The sequence below is a fragment of the Kogia breviceps genome, chromosome 3 (genome assembly GCF_026419965.1).
Source record: "Kogia breviceps isolate mKogBre1 chromosome 3, mKogBre1 haplotype 1, whole genome shotgun sequence".
NCBI lineage: Eukaryota > Metazoa > Chordata > Mammalia > Artiodactyla > Physeteridae > Kogia > Kogia breviceps.
In genome coordinates, this window is record NC_081312.1 from 84,316,528 (window position 1) to 84,335,100 (window position 18,573).

General features: G+C 52.9%; 1 protein-coding gene across 1 annotated transcript in view; it reads left to right on the forward strand.

Annotated features, from left to right (window-relative positions):
* The window catches only part of BUB1B (BUB1 mitotic checkpoint serine/threonine kinase B), a 79,835-nt gene that overhangs the window by 59,388 nt on the left and 1,874 nt on the right, over positions 1-18,573 (forward strand). The window contains exon 24 of the mRNA XM_059059002.2: positions 10,621-10,693. Coding sequence (XP_058914985.2) covers positions 10,621-10,693 — 73 coding nt within the window. The remainder of the gene's footprint in view (positions 1-10,620; positions 10,694-18,573) is intronic.

Here is an 18,573-nt window from a genome sequence, read left to right on the forward strand (position 1 = left end):
CTAGAAATTAGTAGTGAATTAAATACGTAGTGAGTTTAAAAAATAAGTAGTGAATTAAAATGTTGGAAAATAGCGGCCACAAGTTCAAAAGCTAGCTGTATTAGAGTCTTGGTGAAGGGGGAAAAAAATCTATCCTAGGCTGTAGATATGCCTGGAATCATAATCTCACTTTCATTTCCAGTGTGTCACTTTGTGTATGTTTCTTTAACCTTCTCCTGTAATTGACTGCTGACCTTACATCACGATACACTTCATTGTACTGTTTACTCTTTTCAAAATTAAATGTTATTTTCACAGGTATGTTTATTCCATCAAAATGTGTACTTTATTTTCTGTGTGTGTATAATTCAGCCTCACATTCATTCGAAACAGTTACGTGAGTCGGTGTATACTGCAGTTTCAAAGTAGTTTTATCTTACTGGCCTGGTCATGTGATGCGTTTTATTTAATTGCTTCAGTCCTGCAATTAACAAAGTGAGGATGGCATTTCATGAAAACAAATACCCGTTAAAATCTGTGAACAACAACAAAAAAAATCTGTGAACAAAAAGACGAACATACATTTGCTTTTGCATTTTAAAATAAAATTGAATATGGGGAGGGGGAGGGGTGGGCTGTGACGAAGTGGGGGAGTGGCAGGGACATATATACACTATCAAATGTAAATTAGATAGCTGGTGGGAAGCTGCTGCATAGCACAGGGAGATCACCTCTGTGCTTTGTGACCGCCTGGGGGGGTGGGATAGGGAGGGTGGGAGAGAGGGTGATGCAAGAGGGAGGAGATGTGGGAGCATGTGTGTATGTATAACTGATTTAGTTTGTTGTAGAGGGAAAACTAACACACTATTGTAAAACAATTATACTACAATAAAGATGTTAAAATAAAATAAAATAAAATAAAATAAAATAATAAAATAATAAAAAAAATAAAATAAAATTGAAAAATAAATCTGGTAATGCTAGAATAAAGTGATAAAAATATTGACCAGGATGACACAGTTCAGTGAGACTGGCTCATTCCAGTAAATGAGACAGCTAAGGGTGAGTACATGTGTGGTACAGCAAGTCAAGGAGTCCCAGTGAATCTAGGGGATCAGGCAGACAGAAATAGGAGCTAGGCAGAGCAGACAGGCGTTAACTAGCATTGCTGGGAGAGACCTTCCTGATGAACTACCCTGTCACTGAACAGATAAGGAAGCCACTTGCTCATGACTCGCCCAAGCAGGCACATCCAGAACCCCACCTAGTTTGTGGACCAGTGGTGTAGGCCACTGGGGCAGCCCCATAGCACCTACCTGCATTGTATCATCAGTTGCCTTGGAGAGGTACATGTACATGCCTTACCTCTCTAATTCAGCTGAGCTCTTTGGGACAAGAACTGTGTCTTTTTATACTCTAGTTACATCTTGCATGTGGTACTCACATTATAGGGGGTCAATGTCACAGGCCCAGGGCCTGCTAGAACCTCCTCAGTATTGAGATTGCCCCTTGCCTATGGTGCCAAACCAAATGCTAATAACATGGTTAGAGATGCTGCCTCTACAGCCAGAGTGCCTGGGTTTGAATCCTGGCTGTGTGACAATGAACAAGTTACTTATCCTCTCTGAGCTAGTATTGTCCTCTATGAAATGAGGATAACCCGAGTGCCTACTTTACAAAGTTTTGAGAACTAAATAAAGCTTTTAGTACAGATGCTTGTAGATGTTTGTATTGATTTAGTTCTAATGTGGTCTAAAGTTCTCTAGAAACCTCTCGAGTAGATTAGAAACCCAGCTAGATTGGAGCCTTACTGTCTTTTGAATTAATTTATAGTACAGAGTACAGCTAAATCTATAATATAATAAAGGTGAAAGAAACATGATGTTCTCTAATCTAAGGGGGAAATGAGTTTCTACTGGGAGTGACCTTCAGGGAACCAAGTATTTGTACTTCAAGAAGACAGTCTCAAGATAAGCCAGATACCAAGCTATCAGGAAGGTCCATCTAGTCCCGTCTTCAACCCACAAGGCTGTTTCAGTCCGAAGGTGGTCTCTGGCTCGCAGCTCTCTGCTGCTTCTGTGCCATGTTCAGAGCACAGGAATCTTATATGCTGCCTCTGATCCTGTTTGCTCTGACAGTATGTAACAGGCAGGTCTTGCTGCCCACATTAGTGGGAAGCAAGATGCAGATCCCTTCCCTTTAGCCACCTGCAGATGTATCTTACTCTTCTCCCCCACCAGGGGAAGCACTTTCTGGCTTAGGGAGCAGGGTCTACTCACCCCATTTAAGGCCAAGACATTTAGTCTCTTCCTGAGACTCGCTGCTAGAGCTTAGGCTTTCAGAACTATTTCTATATTACCCTCTGCTACATCCCTCTCCTGAGCCAATGGATAAAAAGTGACCATTTGCTTAATAGGAAAAAGGAAAGACAGAACATAGGAAGCCCTATAAATTCGATTCATGAACTGGAAAACCTGAGCTGCAACCCCAGTTCTGCTCCATACTGGCTTCTTGATCAGGGCAGGTCAATCTGCCATCTATAAATTAGTGCTGAGGCTTCTACCCCAAAGGGCTGTTGTGAGAATTAATAACACAGTATAGTTGCTAAACATGAAAATTTCATGGCTCCTGGCAAGCAGTGGATTTGTCTCTATCTGCCCAGCAGCCAACCCAGAGCCGGGCACAGGAGGCAGCCGGGAGCTGAATCCATCGTGGAATCTAAGCTACAATGGAGATGCCTGACATTCTTATTCACTCAGGCCTCCAGCTGCAACCTGTTGACTCCTGTTTTACTCTGTTGATACATGTTCATTTACCCGCTTCAGGACAGCAAATAATCTCTTGGAATGTGGCAAAGATGTTTAGCCAGTGAATGTTTTTAAACTCTACTGGGTCCACATTTATGACAGGCACCATGAAGGATATAAAGAAATGTAAGGCATGCTCTCTCCCTTCAGGGAGTTTATAATTTAGTTAGCAGAACAGGATATTACAGGTTAAAAGCCAAGAGAATATCGAGAGAAGTAAGTCAAAGGACATCTCAAGGTAAGGTAGATGGAGCAGATGTGTTAGGACACTGAAGAAGTGAGGGTCAGCATGGGTTAGGGTGTCCTGGGAGCCATCAGGGCATGGCAGGGATTGGAGCTGGTCTGTATCGGGTAGTTTTCAGCTGCAAAAGTCAGAAAATCGAAATTAGCATAAAAGGTAAGAATATCTGTTATCTCACTTAACAGCCTGAACCCAGCAATTCATGGAAGACCCATGTTATTTCCACCTACTCTGCCATCCTCAGCATGTTGGCTTTTGTCCTCAGGCTGGTCCCCTTCTAGAACCCAGTTGGCTACCACACCAAGCTCAACAACTTTGGAGCAGCACAAGGAAATTTTTCCCAAAAACTCTCCCAGCAAACTTGCACTCCTGTCTCGGTTGTCACATGCCTAGGGCCCAAACCAATCCCTGGTGAAAGGAAGGCAATTAGCAAGATCAGTTTAAACTAATCAAGATTCACCCCTAGGGCCGGTGCTGGGGAGGGGCCCCTTCCCGAGCACACAGGAAGGAGAAGAGTATACATCCAAATAAGTTGGGTTTCTTCCAGCAAGTAAGAAGGGACATGAGATGGATTTAGAGAGACAACCAGTAGTGTCTGCTGCATGGGTGGTGCTGGGAAGAAAAAAGGCAGAACTTGGTAGGAAAATAGCATCCTGGACTCTGAAACAGATTGCCTGGGTTCAGACCCCTGCTCTGTCACTTAGTGACCTGAGCAAGTTAGTTAACTTCAGGAGGTCTTCCTTTCTTCACCTCTGAAATGGGATAGTAATAATTCTCACGTAGATTGTAAATTTCATGAGGACAGAGACTTGTCTTTTTCATGAAGTTATCCCCAGCACCTAGCACAGAGCTTTGTACCCAGCAAGCACTCAGTAGATATTTATTGAATGGATTCGTTAATTGGATTGTTGAGAGGATTTAATGAGTTACTGTGTGACATAGGCCTAGCACAGTGCATAGCCTATAATATGTGCTCAAGAAAATGAGTTTTTAGCCAGTCATTGACACAGTGGGAATCCTCCATATATGTCCTTTTGCTGCTTTGCCATCACATGTGCTGCCAGATTTATCACTAGCCCTTGCTCATTGCAGCTGAAGCTCAGGTGTGGCAGGAAGCCTCTGCTCCTGGGGGACTGGGCCTGGACTTGCAAAGGGCTGTGTACTTGGGACTCTGCAGTTTGTAACTCTGCTCTGACCAGTTTCTGAGGCAGCCCTCATGTTACCATTAACCCCTCAGGGTCAACCCCCTAAAGCACCCCGGAGACCAGCCTAATTCACTTCTAAGGCTATATGTGCCACAGTGAAGAGGGGGCACCCATTTCCCTGACAGAAGGCTTTTCTTTTTCACTGTGTCTCACGTGAAGTTTGAACTGTCCCAGCCAGTTTCTGCTAGTCCCTCCTTTTTCCTGCTCTGACGGAGGGAGGCCAGCCCCTCCCATTGAGGCAACTCCCAGGAAGGCCCATCTATGGGAAATGCTGCTGCTGGGCCTGCTGCCAGCAGCTGAACTTCTGGGCGTTGAGGGCTGACTCCCCCCTGAAGTCTAAAGGCCTTGTCCTTGTGGCACAGCAGTGAAAGCCAGCCAGAGGCAGCACTCAGCCCCGTCAGAGCATGTTGTGGCCAGACCCCAACTGAGTGGCCCCCTTCAGCCATCTGTGCAGTGTCTCCCAGAAACAGTCATGCCAAAGCTCCCCAGGGAGTTCCTGCCTCGGCACAGATCCTGGCTTTGCCACTTCCTAGCTGATTTGAGGAAAGTTATTTAAACACTCTGAGCCTCAGACTCCTCATCTGTACGATTTGGGATAATAAAAATTAAAAAATAAAAATAAAAAAAAACCCTTGGTGTTTTGAGGATTCAGTGAACTAACAGGTGGAAAGAGCCTAGCTGTCCTATGCCAGGAACATGATGCCAGGAACATGGTGAATACTTGATAAAAATGTTTTCTTCTGTGGCCACCTCCATCTCATGAAACCAGGAATTTTCACAATTCCATAGACCTGGTTCTGGAAAAAGAATTCCATTCCCTATTCACTTACTTGAAAAATCCTGTTTCTCCAGAGAGGAAACCCTGGAGGTTAACCGCAGACACCCTAGCCAGGGTCACTCTGAATCCTGATGAGATTCAGGTCTGCGCTTCCCTCCCTCATGTCCCCAGCAGCGTTGTGACAAACGGGGCAAGAAGGGAAGACCATACAAAGCGGTACCCATCTTCTGCTTCCCAGGCCATCTGCTAACACTGCCATCTTCTCTGGGTCTGTCTCCCCGTTGGCCACGACCCTATTATCCTTTCTTCTTGCTTCCCCCAGTAGCCCCAGAAGCCGGGGTACTGTGGGGTGGAAGCATGGGGGACGCTAGACCAGCTTCTCAGGGAACAGTCCCTGTCTTCCCTCAGTCTGTGCCGCGGCCCTTTGGCTTCCTCCCCACCTCCCCTGCCCATTAGCGTGCGGGCAGATTCTGCAGCCCAGCCTGGGCTACCGGAAGTCCTCATCATTCCCTCTTTGCTTCTAGGCAGAGGGCCAGCGTTGGGCCTTCTGATCAAGGCCAGAGGGACAGTGGCAGGGCAGCAAGGCCGTTGGCGGGCAGCAGTAGTAACTCTTCCTGGGCTTTTCCGATTTGCTTTCGTTGAAGAAGAGTTCCTGGAGAAATTCCCTAATACGCAGCCCGCAGCCCGGCAGGCATTCCTACTCCATGGAGCGTGGAGAGAATTCTGCAAGTCGCACTCTCGGCCCCCTACCAGGAGTCTTCCATACACCTTGCCCCACTACCAGAATACCCAATTACCCTGGCCTCCCTGCCCCCCGCCACACCCACAGGAGGGAGAAGGAGCAGGGCAGGAGGAGAGGCAGAGAAGGGGCCCAAGCATCCCTGTCTGACGAGGCCCTGATGCTTCCTTCCCACTGAGGACCACCCCCAGGACTCGATTGGTCACTCTCTCCCTTTTGCTACCAACACCTTGGAGGGTGGGTGGGTTCTCTGGAGGCATCTGCTCCCTGGGAACCCCACCTGCCCTGCGGGAAGCCATTTGGGAAAACCTCTTGAAGGAGGGGCCCCTGCCTCTTACCTGGAGGCCCAGGGCTGAGGGGCACCTCTGAGGTAATACCAGCCCTGGAATGCAGGACACAGGTCCCAGTGACAATGCCTGCTCCTTTATACCAGCCCTTCCTTTCTGGAGCCTGCCCCAGCTTGGGATGGTAGGGGGTGAAGGCAGGCAGATCTGTTCCTCCCTTCCTGGCCCTGCGGCGAGAGTAGGCAGGTGGAGACAGGCCCACACAGCCGTCAGAAAGGCCTGTGTGAAGCACCCTCCATACACACAGCACAAGGGGGGCGGGAAGTGTGGGGAAGAATCTAAAGATCGAGAAAATGTTGGCAGTAAAAAGGCATTTTTCCCACACGCTGGAACCCTAGACTTTGTTTCTGAAACTTGTTATTCTTAAGGAAAGCTGGGGAAGCATTCGTCTATGAAAATGTGAGGACTTCGCTGTTAGAGGGCCTTTCCAAACCTATCCCCAGACGATTTGTTTAAAGCCACGCAGTGGGACATTTCGGTGTAAGCAGTCAATCCAACGGAACCTGACTCACCAAAATGGTACAGATGAGGCAAGTTGCTTTTGAGGCTTCAAGTATATCTCTATTTTCAAAAGCAAAATGGAGAGTAAAGTGAAAGACTTTAAGTAATTGTAAAAACACCATTTTGGCTGAGTCACATGCTGCCACTTCCTGGGAGCCAAGAGTAAAAGGTAGAAATGCCCACAGTGACGGCACCGCTGCTGCCTTGAACTAAATTACAGATACGTCACACTCGGGGCTTGACCTAGAATGGGCTGTGTGGGCCGCAAAGGGAACAACGGGCCTGTGAGGAGGAAAGCATAGTTGCAGTCCCGACTCTGCCTCTTAACTTCCTCTGTGGCTTTGCTGAGTCGCTTAATCTCTGGGGGCTGCAGTTTTCTCACCTGCAGAAGGCGGGGCAGGGCTGATGATTCTAGAGTCCCTTTCAGCTGTGATTCACTGTATTTCAAGTCAGGGTGACCAGAGCACAGAACCGCTTCACACGTTCACTCATTCAACAAAGTTTGCATCTACTATGTACTGGGCACCATGCTGGGTTTCCTGCCCTCGAGAGCACAGCCTGCTGGGATTAGCAGACGTGACTCTGCTGGGATAAGGAAGGGCACAGGGCACACCCCTGGCCCAAGAACACAGGCATCTGGCCAACTGCCTCCTACAACAGGCGGCCAAGCCTTTTCAGGATTTCTTCCATTGGCTGGCAGATCCCCCTTTTCTACAACCTGTGAGGAAAGGGATCTAGGTTGGCAGGTATCCTCACCAAATCAAGAAGCCATGCAACATGATGGTAGAGGAACGAGTTCCAGTCTGTGCAGGCATCAGCTTTCAGAAGTCCCGGAAGACAAGACTAACAGAATCGACAATGACGGATTATCATGCTCAGGAATTTTAAAGGATGAGAAAAAGTAGCCAAGACCCACAGTGACTCTGGCTGGTTTTTGGCCTCCAGCACCCTGATCTTTTCCCCACCTCATGTGGATAACGGGAACACCTGACCAGGCTACCCTCCCCTCCACCAGGCCAGAGGTGGACACGTGACCTGAGCCTCCAACCAGACTCTCCCTGCTCTTGGACCAGGTGCCGAGGTGCATCCGGTGGAGCGTGTGGTGGGAGGACCTTCCGTCCAGGTGGGGGAAGCGTGGAGACTGTGGAGTTAGGTCCGATGTCTAGAGACCTCAGGGCTGCCCGGCTTCTGTCCTGGACTTGATTCTCCAGACTTCTCACCAGTGCTGGGAGTTAGTTACCTGATGGCTGTCAAAAAATCCCTTTCCTGCTCAAAATGGCTGGTCATTAGAAAACCTAACTGAGTTTTTATGATTAACGCCACATGGTCCAATGCTGTGCAGCTCAATCAAAATGTCTATGTGTGCAGCCTGAGACTGTTACACGGGAGGTGACTGGAGTCATGGTTTGGAAGATTGACCTGCTGCTGTTTGGTGTATGGATAAGAATGAGTGACAAACAGCACAGCCATGAAGCTGAAAGCTGAGAAGAACACTGATGTTTTCTGAGCTCTCAGGATGAGCAGTTCCTGTGCCAGAAGCTTCGTTCATTTATTTCCCACAACCCTGTAGGCAGGTGAAATCATCCCCATTTTATGGATGAGGAAATGGAGGTCCAGGTGATTAAATAACGCGCTAAAGGTCACTCAGCTGAAGAACGGTAAAGCCGGGATGTGAACTCAGGAGGAAAAACTCAGAACCTGGGCTTTTAACCAAACACCACGTTGTTTCCCTATGGAAGAAAATTCATGAAAGAGTTTTCAAAAACAACGCGAACAGCTTAGTGCCACCTTGGGCTGGGGCATGAGAAGCGTCAAGGGGAACGGTGGGTTTCCATCTTCAGCAGCATTGGCCACTGGGGCGGGAACTGGCAGGTCAGGGTGGTGCCTACACTGGGGCAGCTGTGACTTGGGCTCTGGAGTGAGCATTTCCAGGTTGATGGTCAAAGCCATGGAGAGGATAGTGTTCCAGCGGGAGTGTGGGCAAGTGTAGGAGAGAGGAGCAGGGGCCGAGACTGGGCTTGGGCACTGGGAGAAGAAAAGGAGCCAGTGAGGGGACAGGTGGGTCCAGGGACCGGGAGGGCACTGTAGAAGGCTGAGCTCTGCCTGGCCCCTGGGGCGCTCAAGTTCCCACCTGCAAAGGCGCCTGTTTCTGATCAGGGTCTGGGAAACAAAGGGTCTCTGCCGACCCCGAAAGCCGGTGCCCGTGCTGCCCGCCACCCCCTGCGTGCCGCTTTCTCACCCTTCACAGCAAAACCAGCTGAGACCCCTAAAGGCGAGCTCAGCCAGCTGTGGCTGGGCAGCCGGGTCCCAACCCCGAATTCCGAATCCTGCATCTCTGGGAGTGGGGAGCCTGGGAGGTCTGGCTTCCCAGGGGCTGAGGGAGGCTTGCACTGAGCTGGGCAGGCAGCCCTTCCCCCCACCTCCCCCTCAGTAAAGGAAGGCAGGAAAAAAACGTGTTTTTATAAATAGCTCCAGCCCCAGCTGATTTGTAAATTCAGTGGGTTTTTTGTGTCAATGACATCACCCTCCTCCCCATGGCAACCTCCGACGATATCAAAATTGCCAAGCAACGTTGGAGCAGCTCGGCGCCCCAAATGAGAGCGGGTTGATGCCTGAGGATTTAATGGAGAAATCCCAAAGTGAGCCGAGGTGTTCCGTGGAGGAGGGGTGAGCGGCTGGGGTGGAGGCCAGAGCCCGCCAGTGCCGCTTGCCAGGAGCCCTGGGCCAGCTGGGGCTCCTTGGCCATGCTCCCTTTGACAGCCTGCTGCCGGCAGCAGGGGGGAGGGCATAGCTCTCTGCCTGATGTGCCAGGAGCCAGAAGCAGCCATCCAGGTGACTAAGCCGGCCCACAGGCACTGAGTCACTGCTGGCCTGGAGGTTTCTTCCTTCCCTTTTGCATCTGATTATTTTGGGAACTGGAAACTTGGAGCTGCACCTGAGTCCTGCCCCTTCTAGCTCTCCCCTCACTACCTGGGACTCCAAGGAAGATGGGACCTGCCACGAGTCTGCCGCCACCTGCTAAGGATATGGAAGATGCTGTGGGGGCCTGAGGGGCCGGGGAGAGATGTCAGCCAGCAAAGTGCAACAGCAGATATGATGATGAGGCTGCCTGTCCTCTGGAGGTGTCGGGAGAAGGGGAGTCTGGTCCACGCTGACTGGCGTCCTCCCGGGCTGGCTTTGAACTCACCTCCTAAGGGATATTTCTGTAAATGAGTAGCTCCTAGGGTCAGAGTGGCATTTGGAGAACAAGACTGGATTGGCTTAGGCTGTTCTGGGCAGGTAGGTGGCTCTGCGCCGGGTGTGGCCCCATGTGTGTGTGAGAGGAGCAGGTGTGTGTGCAAGAGCGGACCGCAGGGGAGCGGGCAGAGACTGGGGGTGAGGGATTTGGCAGCAGTTCATCCTGACTGATGCTGCGCCCACCCAGGCCCCAAGATGGGTGCTGTGGAAAAGGACACCAGGCGCCTGGCCTGAGCAGGTGAGGAACAGCTCCAGCTCAGACAGACCCAGGCCCCACTGAGTCCACGGGACAGAGATACGGCAGCGTGCCAGGGTAGGGGGTGGTCCAAGGATGGAAGCCATCCCACCGGGGGCACCAGACGGTGCTTGGGCTTCCTCCTCTTCTGACAGCCCTAATCACTAAGGCACTAAGGAAACAGCTTCCTACCAGGAATTCTGTCCCTCTCAGTGCAGTGCCCGTCAGCACCTACGTTGTGTCCTCTGCCGAGCTCTCACGGGTGCATCCCTGGGAAGGATGCTGCCCGGGGCTCCGCTCCCCCATACTCAGGACACAGCGGGGCCGCTGATCAGGCTGGTGCTCAAGCCAGCACCTCGGACCCCTGACCCCACAGGACGTGCTCTGGTGTGGGTCCCCCGCCTCCACACCAGTGAGTAAGCTGCTAGAGGGAGAAGGCTATGTGCCCACAGAGGCAAGGCGACACCAACCAGGAGCCTTCGGGAGAAGCGGCTGGGCGAGAAAAGCACTGAGGTTTTCTTTTTCTGTTCCTTTTTTCTCTTTTTTGCCCAAAGGGAGTGACGCTTCCTGGGCTAGAGGCAAGCACCGGCCTGCAGCAGGGAGCTCGGGGCCCAGAGGACGGCCAAGGTAAGGTCCCTGCTGCCACGGCGGCGCGGGCCTCCCTGGCGGGGTGGGGTGCCAAGGTGTCCAGGTTGCCCACCATCTGGGACAGGGCGGGCAGCTGTGGGTTCCTGGACTAAGGAGCCCCACACCCCACCCAAATCGCCACTCCATTCCCAGACGGATTTTGAAGCACCCCCATCCAAGCTGGCCTCTGGCTCCCTGGCCAGAGAGAGCTATGCTTATTCCTGCTATTCCTGCCTTTAACTCCCCTTCCTGCTGGGCCATGCCAGTGCCACCGGGACGCCCCTCCAGGAGGCCCCACCGCCTCTGGGAGACTTCCCTCATGTGTGCATCCCACAGATATTTATGGAGCATCCGCTGGGTCCCGGGATCCAAGTCACACCCCTGTGCTGAGCTTGACTTGGCACAGATTCTGACTCTGAAACTCGGCCTCAGGCCGGATTCAGGGGGCTGCCTGGCTGAGAGCACCATGTTTCCTCACAGACCTCAGACTCCCCTGCGGTGTTAAGGACCTGGTTGCCTCCAGGGACATCAGGCCCAGTGAGCTCGGGTTTCTAAAGCACCGGGGCCCCACCAAGAAGCAAGGCTCATACAGTGTAGTTTGCTCTTTCCCTGGCATCACACACCAAGGTTGGAGGGTCCTGCTTGGGGTCTTTCCCTGAGTCGTTTTGGTGGGAACCGGGTTCCTGAAGTAGAGGATGAGCTCTGGGCTGCATGGGCCCCAGTGGGCCTGGGACTCGGCCTCACAGAAGCTCATCTAGCTGAGAATAAGGCCTTTGGGCCAAGCAAGGGGTCCTCTCTGCAGCTCAGGAGTGACAAACCTGGGAGCCCTGGTGACCAGGGTGCCTAGTCACGAGGCTTCGGCGCCAGGAGCAGGCTTTCTGGGGCCCCTGATTTGGGTGGAAAGCTCTGTGCACCTGAGAGTGGCCACAAGAGGAGAGTGTGGTGGCTTCATGGACCGTGCGGTCCCCCAAGGATAGACATTCTTGGTGAGCAGAGCCCCCTGGGATGTGCCAGGCACAGGGAAATGTGCAGGCAGGTCTGGGGCCTCCAGCCACTGCAAACCCACTCTGTGCATAATTCCCAAGAATGACCAGGAATGCCCCCCCTGTCCTGGAAGAGCCCATGGGACCAGAGTCGGGATGAACCCAAGTGTCTCCCACTCAATTAATCCCCATACCTGGCTCCAGGAAGAGGAAAATGGGGGTATTTACTAGCCGTGGGGTTACCAGCTGTGGGCATATTCCCAGCTCCTGGAAAAAGGCCACTCCAAGCCTGGCGGTGCCCCGTTTATGCAGAGCTGAGCAGCAGCTCCTGCCCAGCTGGGGACAGAGTGGCAGAGGCTGGGGAGCACTGGACAGACAGCAGGCCAGCAGGGTGGCAGGTGGCTGGGCCAGGAGGGAGCCAGGAGGAGAGGAAAAGCTCAGGGAGGGCTCAGGATGAGGGCTTTCTTATACCTACCGCCTCGGTGGGAGGGCCAGGCAGGGCGGAGGCGGAGACCCTGAGAGACCTCATTCCTCACCCAAACGGCCCCAGAGGCGCCTGTGCGCACTGTGTCCTGGGCGCAGAAGGCAGGAAGGACTCATGGGAAGCTGACCTGTGGCTGGAAGTGGAGCCCTTCCTGTAGGATGCATTCCACACCTGAGTGGGAAGGAGACTCGGGCAGCAGGAAGGCTGCTAGCAAACCTCATTAGCAGGCCTTCTGCAGCCTGTCCCTAAAAGAAGTGGACTAGCCAACCGGTTGGAGTAGAGCATGGAAAATGGAAGCTTCAGAAGAGCTCTCAACTTCTTGAAGCGGGGCTGACCCTCCTGCCCGGGGTGAACAGGCCGACTGGTCCTGGGAAGCTGCCCCTTCCAAGCTCAGCCCGAGGGCCCACTGGGGGCTAAGGTGAGAGGTGTGGGATAAAGGGGGACTTGTCTTTTCTGGGCAGGGTGTGGGCTCTAGGCAGTACTAGGTGGTGGCCATTGGCACCTTGTTCTGGCTCACTCGCTTGCAGGCAGGGAAGAGCTACGGCCTGACTACGGAGTACCAAACACTGGGGGCAGGATGGGGGCAGGGGTGGGGTGGAGTGCTGGAGCCCTTGCCCCAGGGGAACTTACAGGCTTCAACAGAGCAGTGGAAAGGAAAGCTGAACAGGACAGACTTTCATATCCTGGGGAGAATTAGCATGGAGGCAGGGACCATTCCCTCGCAACTGCAAGGGGCCACATCAGCCCCAGCAAAGGGACACTTACACTGGCCAGCATTTTCTATAAAACCTCACTATGACCCACCAGGCGGTGCAGAGACTTTACAGGGGGACAGCGATGACCTTTTTTTACACCTGTGGTTTCTCTGTGGTAAGCTTTCCCCCTCGAAGTGCTGCCTCAGTCAGCAAACACTGGCACCTTTCAGCCTGGCTCTGGTTTGCCTGAGTTTGCCAAGCACTTGGGCCCCTGGCCTGTGGCTAACGGGGTGAAGGCAGGGCTGTGTTCTCTTGCACACTCAGGGTGCCCGGGACCTGGGGGCGGCCTCTGCGTGCTCAGAGAAGCAGGCCCAGGAAGCTCAGGTCAGCTGGTTCATTCGTTGTTCTGGTCTCTGACCCCCGTGCACCCGGAACCCAGCCCACTCACCCCAGGGCAAATAGCAACGAACCAGTCACCTTGCTCAAGGCCCCTGCTGCTTGCCTGTCCGCCTGGCTCCTGAGGCTCCTGAGTGCTGCAGCAGTGGCAGCGGGCTAAAAACCGGGAGGACTGGTTCTCTGGTTCAGTCCTGACCTGGAGCCTCCAGCCTCCATTTTCTTTCTTCCAGCTTCGAATGAGCCTCCATATGGAATTGCGTAAGAAGGCACAGAGAGTGCAGGGAGCCGGGGACCAACTGTGCATCCAGAGCACAGTCTCGGGTCAGTGGGGAGGAGCGCAGAGGAGGAAAACGGCCGCCCCAGAAAGGAGCTAGCCCGCTTGGATTGCGGTAGTACATTCAAGCCAAAGGGAGGCCCAAAGAATGTTTAATGCAGCCTTCATAATTTCATAGAGGGAAACAGAACCCAGAGAAGGAAAGTGGGGTCCTAAGATCACAGAACTAACTGGTGACAGACTCAGCTTCAGGCCTGGGGGTCCTCACTTCCCAGTCTAGGTTGCCTTTCCATCAGCAGTATCAGCAAACACACCCCCAAGCAGGGACAGGTGAGAGCTGCCAGGTAACAAGATGGCTTGAGAGAGGCTGCCTGGTCTAACACAGTAGGAGGACAGGTCCCCTTACTCCTCTGTGCCTCCTGCCCAAACAGGGGTGGGCCCTGCCCACCCCCAGCCCCTGCATCTCGACGATGGACCTGGAGCCCCAGCTCAGCCCACGCTTATTCACCAGCACCCCCCAAGGAGAGGCTCGGCCCACTCCTGGGACCCAGCCACTCTCTGATAAATAGATCCAGCTAATTTGTAAATGGATAGACTTAAATTCTTGTCCCAGGAAGCATTTTACATTTTAAACATAATCCTGTTAATGTCTTAAGCCAAAGGAGGGGGTAATGATGATAGTACCTAGGAATGAAAGAGACTCTGGGGCAGACCCTGAGTAGGAGGAACACAGGAGACCCTTTACCTCAGGTGGTCTTTTCACCAGTTATATACCATGACCCAGGCAGGAATTTAAACGCCCACCATCAGAGGTCAGATCCCAGAAGCAGGTGGCCTGTTGTCTGTCATTTGTCTCCCTGACCCCAGGCACGAGCTGACAAGAAGTCTTTTATATTCCACTATAGTGGGTTTTGCTGGAAGATGGTGTGTCAGGGATCAGGCAAGGTGGAGCAAGGTAGAGGTCTCGGACCCTGGGGAGGGATGGAGCCAGACCCAGGGGCAAGAATGCAAGGCCAGGAGTTAGCAAGCATGCAGGGCTTCTGTAGAGGAGAGGATGGTCAGACAGGAGGAGGGGCTGCCTCAGACAGTCCATCATCCCAGCAAGAGCCACTGGGGAGGGCAGGGCAGTGCACACCAGGACCCTTTGCATCAGTGTTCACATGAAGTTCCCGCAGGCCCACCCCAGGGCAGTCAAGGTGTGGTCCAGAGGTTAAAGAAGGAAAGACCCTGAGAAGGGATGGCAGTAGCTGCCTGCCCCACCCCCTACCCTAAGACCCTCTAAGCATAGCCCAGCCCAGCCAAGTGGCAGTTAGGTCATGCCTTCTAACCCAGGGCAGACTCAGAAGGTGGAGTTCCACAAGCTCTGCAGTCAGTTCCCAAGAGGCCACATGGCCCAGAGCCTGTGAACTCCGTGCATTTAGAGCTAAGGTGTTCCCCCCAGACAGTTCTGGATGGGCCTTGGGCAGCCAACATCATGCTACCTGAGACTCTTCCCTTCCCTGGACTCTGGCTGGAGCTCTTACCTGGTCTGGCACAAGCCTTCCACTCCCTCAACTCACCTGTCCTTCCTGAAAGTCAGGCCCTGGGCTCCAGGGCATGGGTGCCAGTCACAACCCTGCCCTCGCCTTAGACTGGGGGCAGCTGCTGGAGGCTCAGAGCAGAGAGGAAAGGACAGTGAAGGGTATCCATTCAGGAAGCTTCCCAGCTGTCAGTTCTGCTGGCAGAAATGCCAGCCAGAGAGCTAAATTGCCAGCAACAGACAGTTGGATGGAACTTTGGAGCCCATTAAGAGCAGGGGCTGCAAAGTGATAGTGAGAAGATATTAAAGGAATTCATCATGTCTCTAAAATGAGTGTCCTTAGCACAGAGGTAGCTCTTTCTGTTGCCACCCTCCCCAGCGTAGCTCATGCCCCCATGCACCCTGGAAGGGTGTCACAGCTTGCCCTGCCCCTGCTTTAGCTCCTTGAGGTGGGTGGACAGTGGCTTCTGCATCTGGGTGGCTCACCCAAGGTCACCAGGGCCCTTTGAGACTATCAGGCAAGTTCAGCCACCAGTGTCAGTTTTCATTTAGGGGAGACAGGCCTATATATTCTCATTGGCACAGGAAGCCTAGTACATACATACACTTGAGAAAAAGGCAGAAAGAGGCTGGAGGCTTCTGGGTGTGGTCATTTCCTTCTGCTGAAGTTCAAGGTAGCAGAGGGACACATCTGTCCAGCAGCCAGGCAGGAGAGTCCAGTGGACTTTTCCCGAACACCTAACTGGGCCCAGATGGTGCTGCCAGCTGGAGCTGGGGTTCTCTCTCCAGGATCTGGAGTGGATAGACCTGTTGTGTTGATTTAATAGCAAGTTCTCCTGGAAGAACCCTTGGAGTCTGCCCCCATGGCACACTAAACTGGACTCCACTGCTCCCTGTGGCAGCTGTGTGCACGCGTGGCGTGGGGGAGGGGAGTTTCCTCCTTGGTCCCTTCGGCAGCTGTGAGGGCCGAGGGCCAAGAACTCTCACCCTGTTTGAGGGTGCTGGTCCTTGGGGCCCCTGTACCCCAGTGCTCTAGACCTCATCATTCCACCACCTTCCCAAGGGAGAGGGGCACCCTCTCCCCCATTATACACATCAAGAAACTAAGGCTGAGACATGCTGGAAGTCTAGAAAGGCAGAAGGGCTCCAGTCCTGCAGGAACCCATGGTCTCTGCAGCTAGATTCTACCTCCTTCCTGCCTAAGGACCCCAAGGGCTTAGCAACCTCAACTTTCTCAAGTCACGCTCCCAGACCCTCAGAGGTTCGCACCTGCCTCCCAGCCCCATCAGCAGAGAGATGGATGGTCCCATCAGGGTGAGGGGCACTGGCCCAGGCCAACCCAAGAGCAGGAAAGGACAGGTGTGGGACTGCCCAAAAGAGAGGGGAAGGAAGGAATCTTCTCCAAAGAGTGCCTCTCTCCTAGGGCTGGGGGCTCAGGGTGAGTGGGCAGCTACCCCCCTGGAGCCCAGGCCCCAAGGGGCTCCTCCAAGCAGGTAGCAAGCAGGTGTACAGCCCTACTTCCCCAGCAGTGCCTGCATGTGGGCCTGATGGCGCCTGGCCCATTCTGGGTCTGTGAAGGACAGATGGCTTGATTCAGGGACTTCAGGCAGGGTGCTGGTTCATGACTCAGTGAGAGGGTGGTGGAAACTGAGGCCCCTCTCTGCCCCTCATACCCAGTGCCATGTGGGCGTCCTCATGCTCTCATCAGAAATGGAGGAGGGATATCCACACCCCACACCCCAACTTCTCTGTGTCACATGACACACCCGTCCTGGGTGGCAGTCAGAGTTGGCACAAAGAGGCAAATTACCAGCACCTCCCCCATCAGCTGCTCCCAGGGACCTGACCCCACACGGTCAAGTCATATCAGACAGTCCCTGGCACCAGGAACCTCTGAGCAGTACAGAGTTAAGAGAATGGGCTGGGGACAGATACCCTCGGGTTGAAATTCTGGCTCCACCGCTCAAAAGCTACAAGACCCTGAGCTGATTCCTTAACCAGTCTGAGCCTCATCTGTTTCCTCATCCGTAAAATGAGAATAATAACAGTATAGTACTTCTGTCCCAGGGTGGTTGTGAAGACTTGAGTGATGACATGTGTAAATAGCTTAGCATGGGGCCTGGCCCACCTGAAGCATTCCATAATCAGCAGGCATTATTATTACTATTATTAGAGAAGGGCAGTCATCCAGAGAAAGGACCCTGAGGAAGCTTTTCAAGTCACAGAGCAGAAAGGTGCCAGGAAAGGATAATGTGTTTGTGTTTCTAAACCACAAGTTGATCTGTATCTTTCCTCTTTGGCCCTAACTGGGGTTCTCAGCCCTGGCTGTAGGTACTCAGATGTTACAACAGGCCCCAAGAGGCACAGGCTGAGAGCCAGGAAGTGCCTGTCCTGCCCATGTGCCCTCCCTGTCACCCTCCCAGACCAGGCTGGTTGACTAATGCCCCAGAGCTGGCGGAGCTCCGAGAGCCATTGCCCATGATGAAATGCCACTTCTCAGTGCCCCTGTCCAGCACTCCTGCCCAATTTGTGCAACGGCAGTGCATGGACAACGCCCTTGACCAGAAGGCCTATGCCAGCTGCCAAGGCTCTTCAAAGGAGGGTGTGCCTGGTCCCTCTCCCTGTGCTTGGCACGGCAACCTGGGAATAGGCCAGAAGGAGGCATGTGGATGCTGGAGGAGAAGCTGTCTCTAGACTGTCCTTGCCACTTCCTGAACTGTTGTACTGCCCCCTCCTCCTGGGCAGGGCCGAGTTGGGTGTGGATCGGAGGAAGATGGAGACGGGGTGGAGAGTCACACACAGAAATTAATCACTCAGGACCCATTCTGCACATCCCAGCTGCTCCAATACGCAGAGGGTCATCCAACCCTCTGCAGCCGACCCGCCGTAGACCCACCTGGAAGGGCAGAAATGTGGGGTTGTGATGCGCCCAAGAGCCCCCTACTCTAGTCTGGTATCCACTAGGGGAACCTTTTCTCTAGCATATCTGACTGACAGTTATCTGCTCCCTGAATACCTTCAGTGATGGGGGATTCATTACCTCCTCAGTCAGCCTTACTTGGGAGTCCTGTCTCTCTCAAGGTGCCAAACGCCATTGCAGCTCTCAAAGGTGAGAGGCCCCCCAAGGTACCCTAGACTCTCTCCCTTTGGGGTAAGGAGGGGACTGGGTGTGTAGCCTTTTGGGGATACACAAGCCTGAATTAAACCAAATTAAATACCAGTTCATTTCTGATAATAATGTTCACACTTTATTGTAGTTTAACAGTTCAAAAGTATTGCTTGGAGCTGGGGTTTTGGTATATAAGGTATTTGTATCGAAAGGAAATAATTCATGTGTGTCAGTAAAAAATAATTTAGGGTGTTGATTCTAGGTTCAATAAAGTAATGCATTTCATTCTAGCTTTGGTTCTTGGTTCATTTCAAATCCTCAGCAACCAATTCCCATACCCACCCCCCAACCCAGCACAACCTCCTTCCCATAGCCAGCGTCTCCACCTGGCATCACCATGCCTTCCCCGGGAGGCTAAGG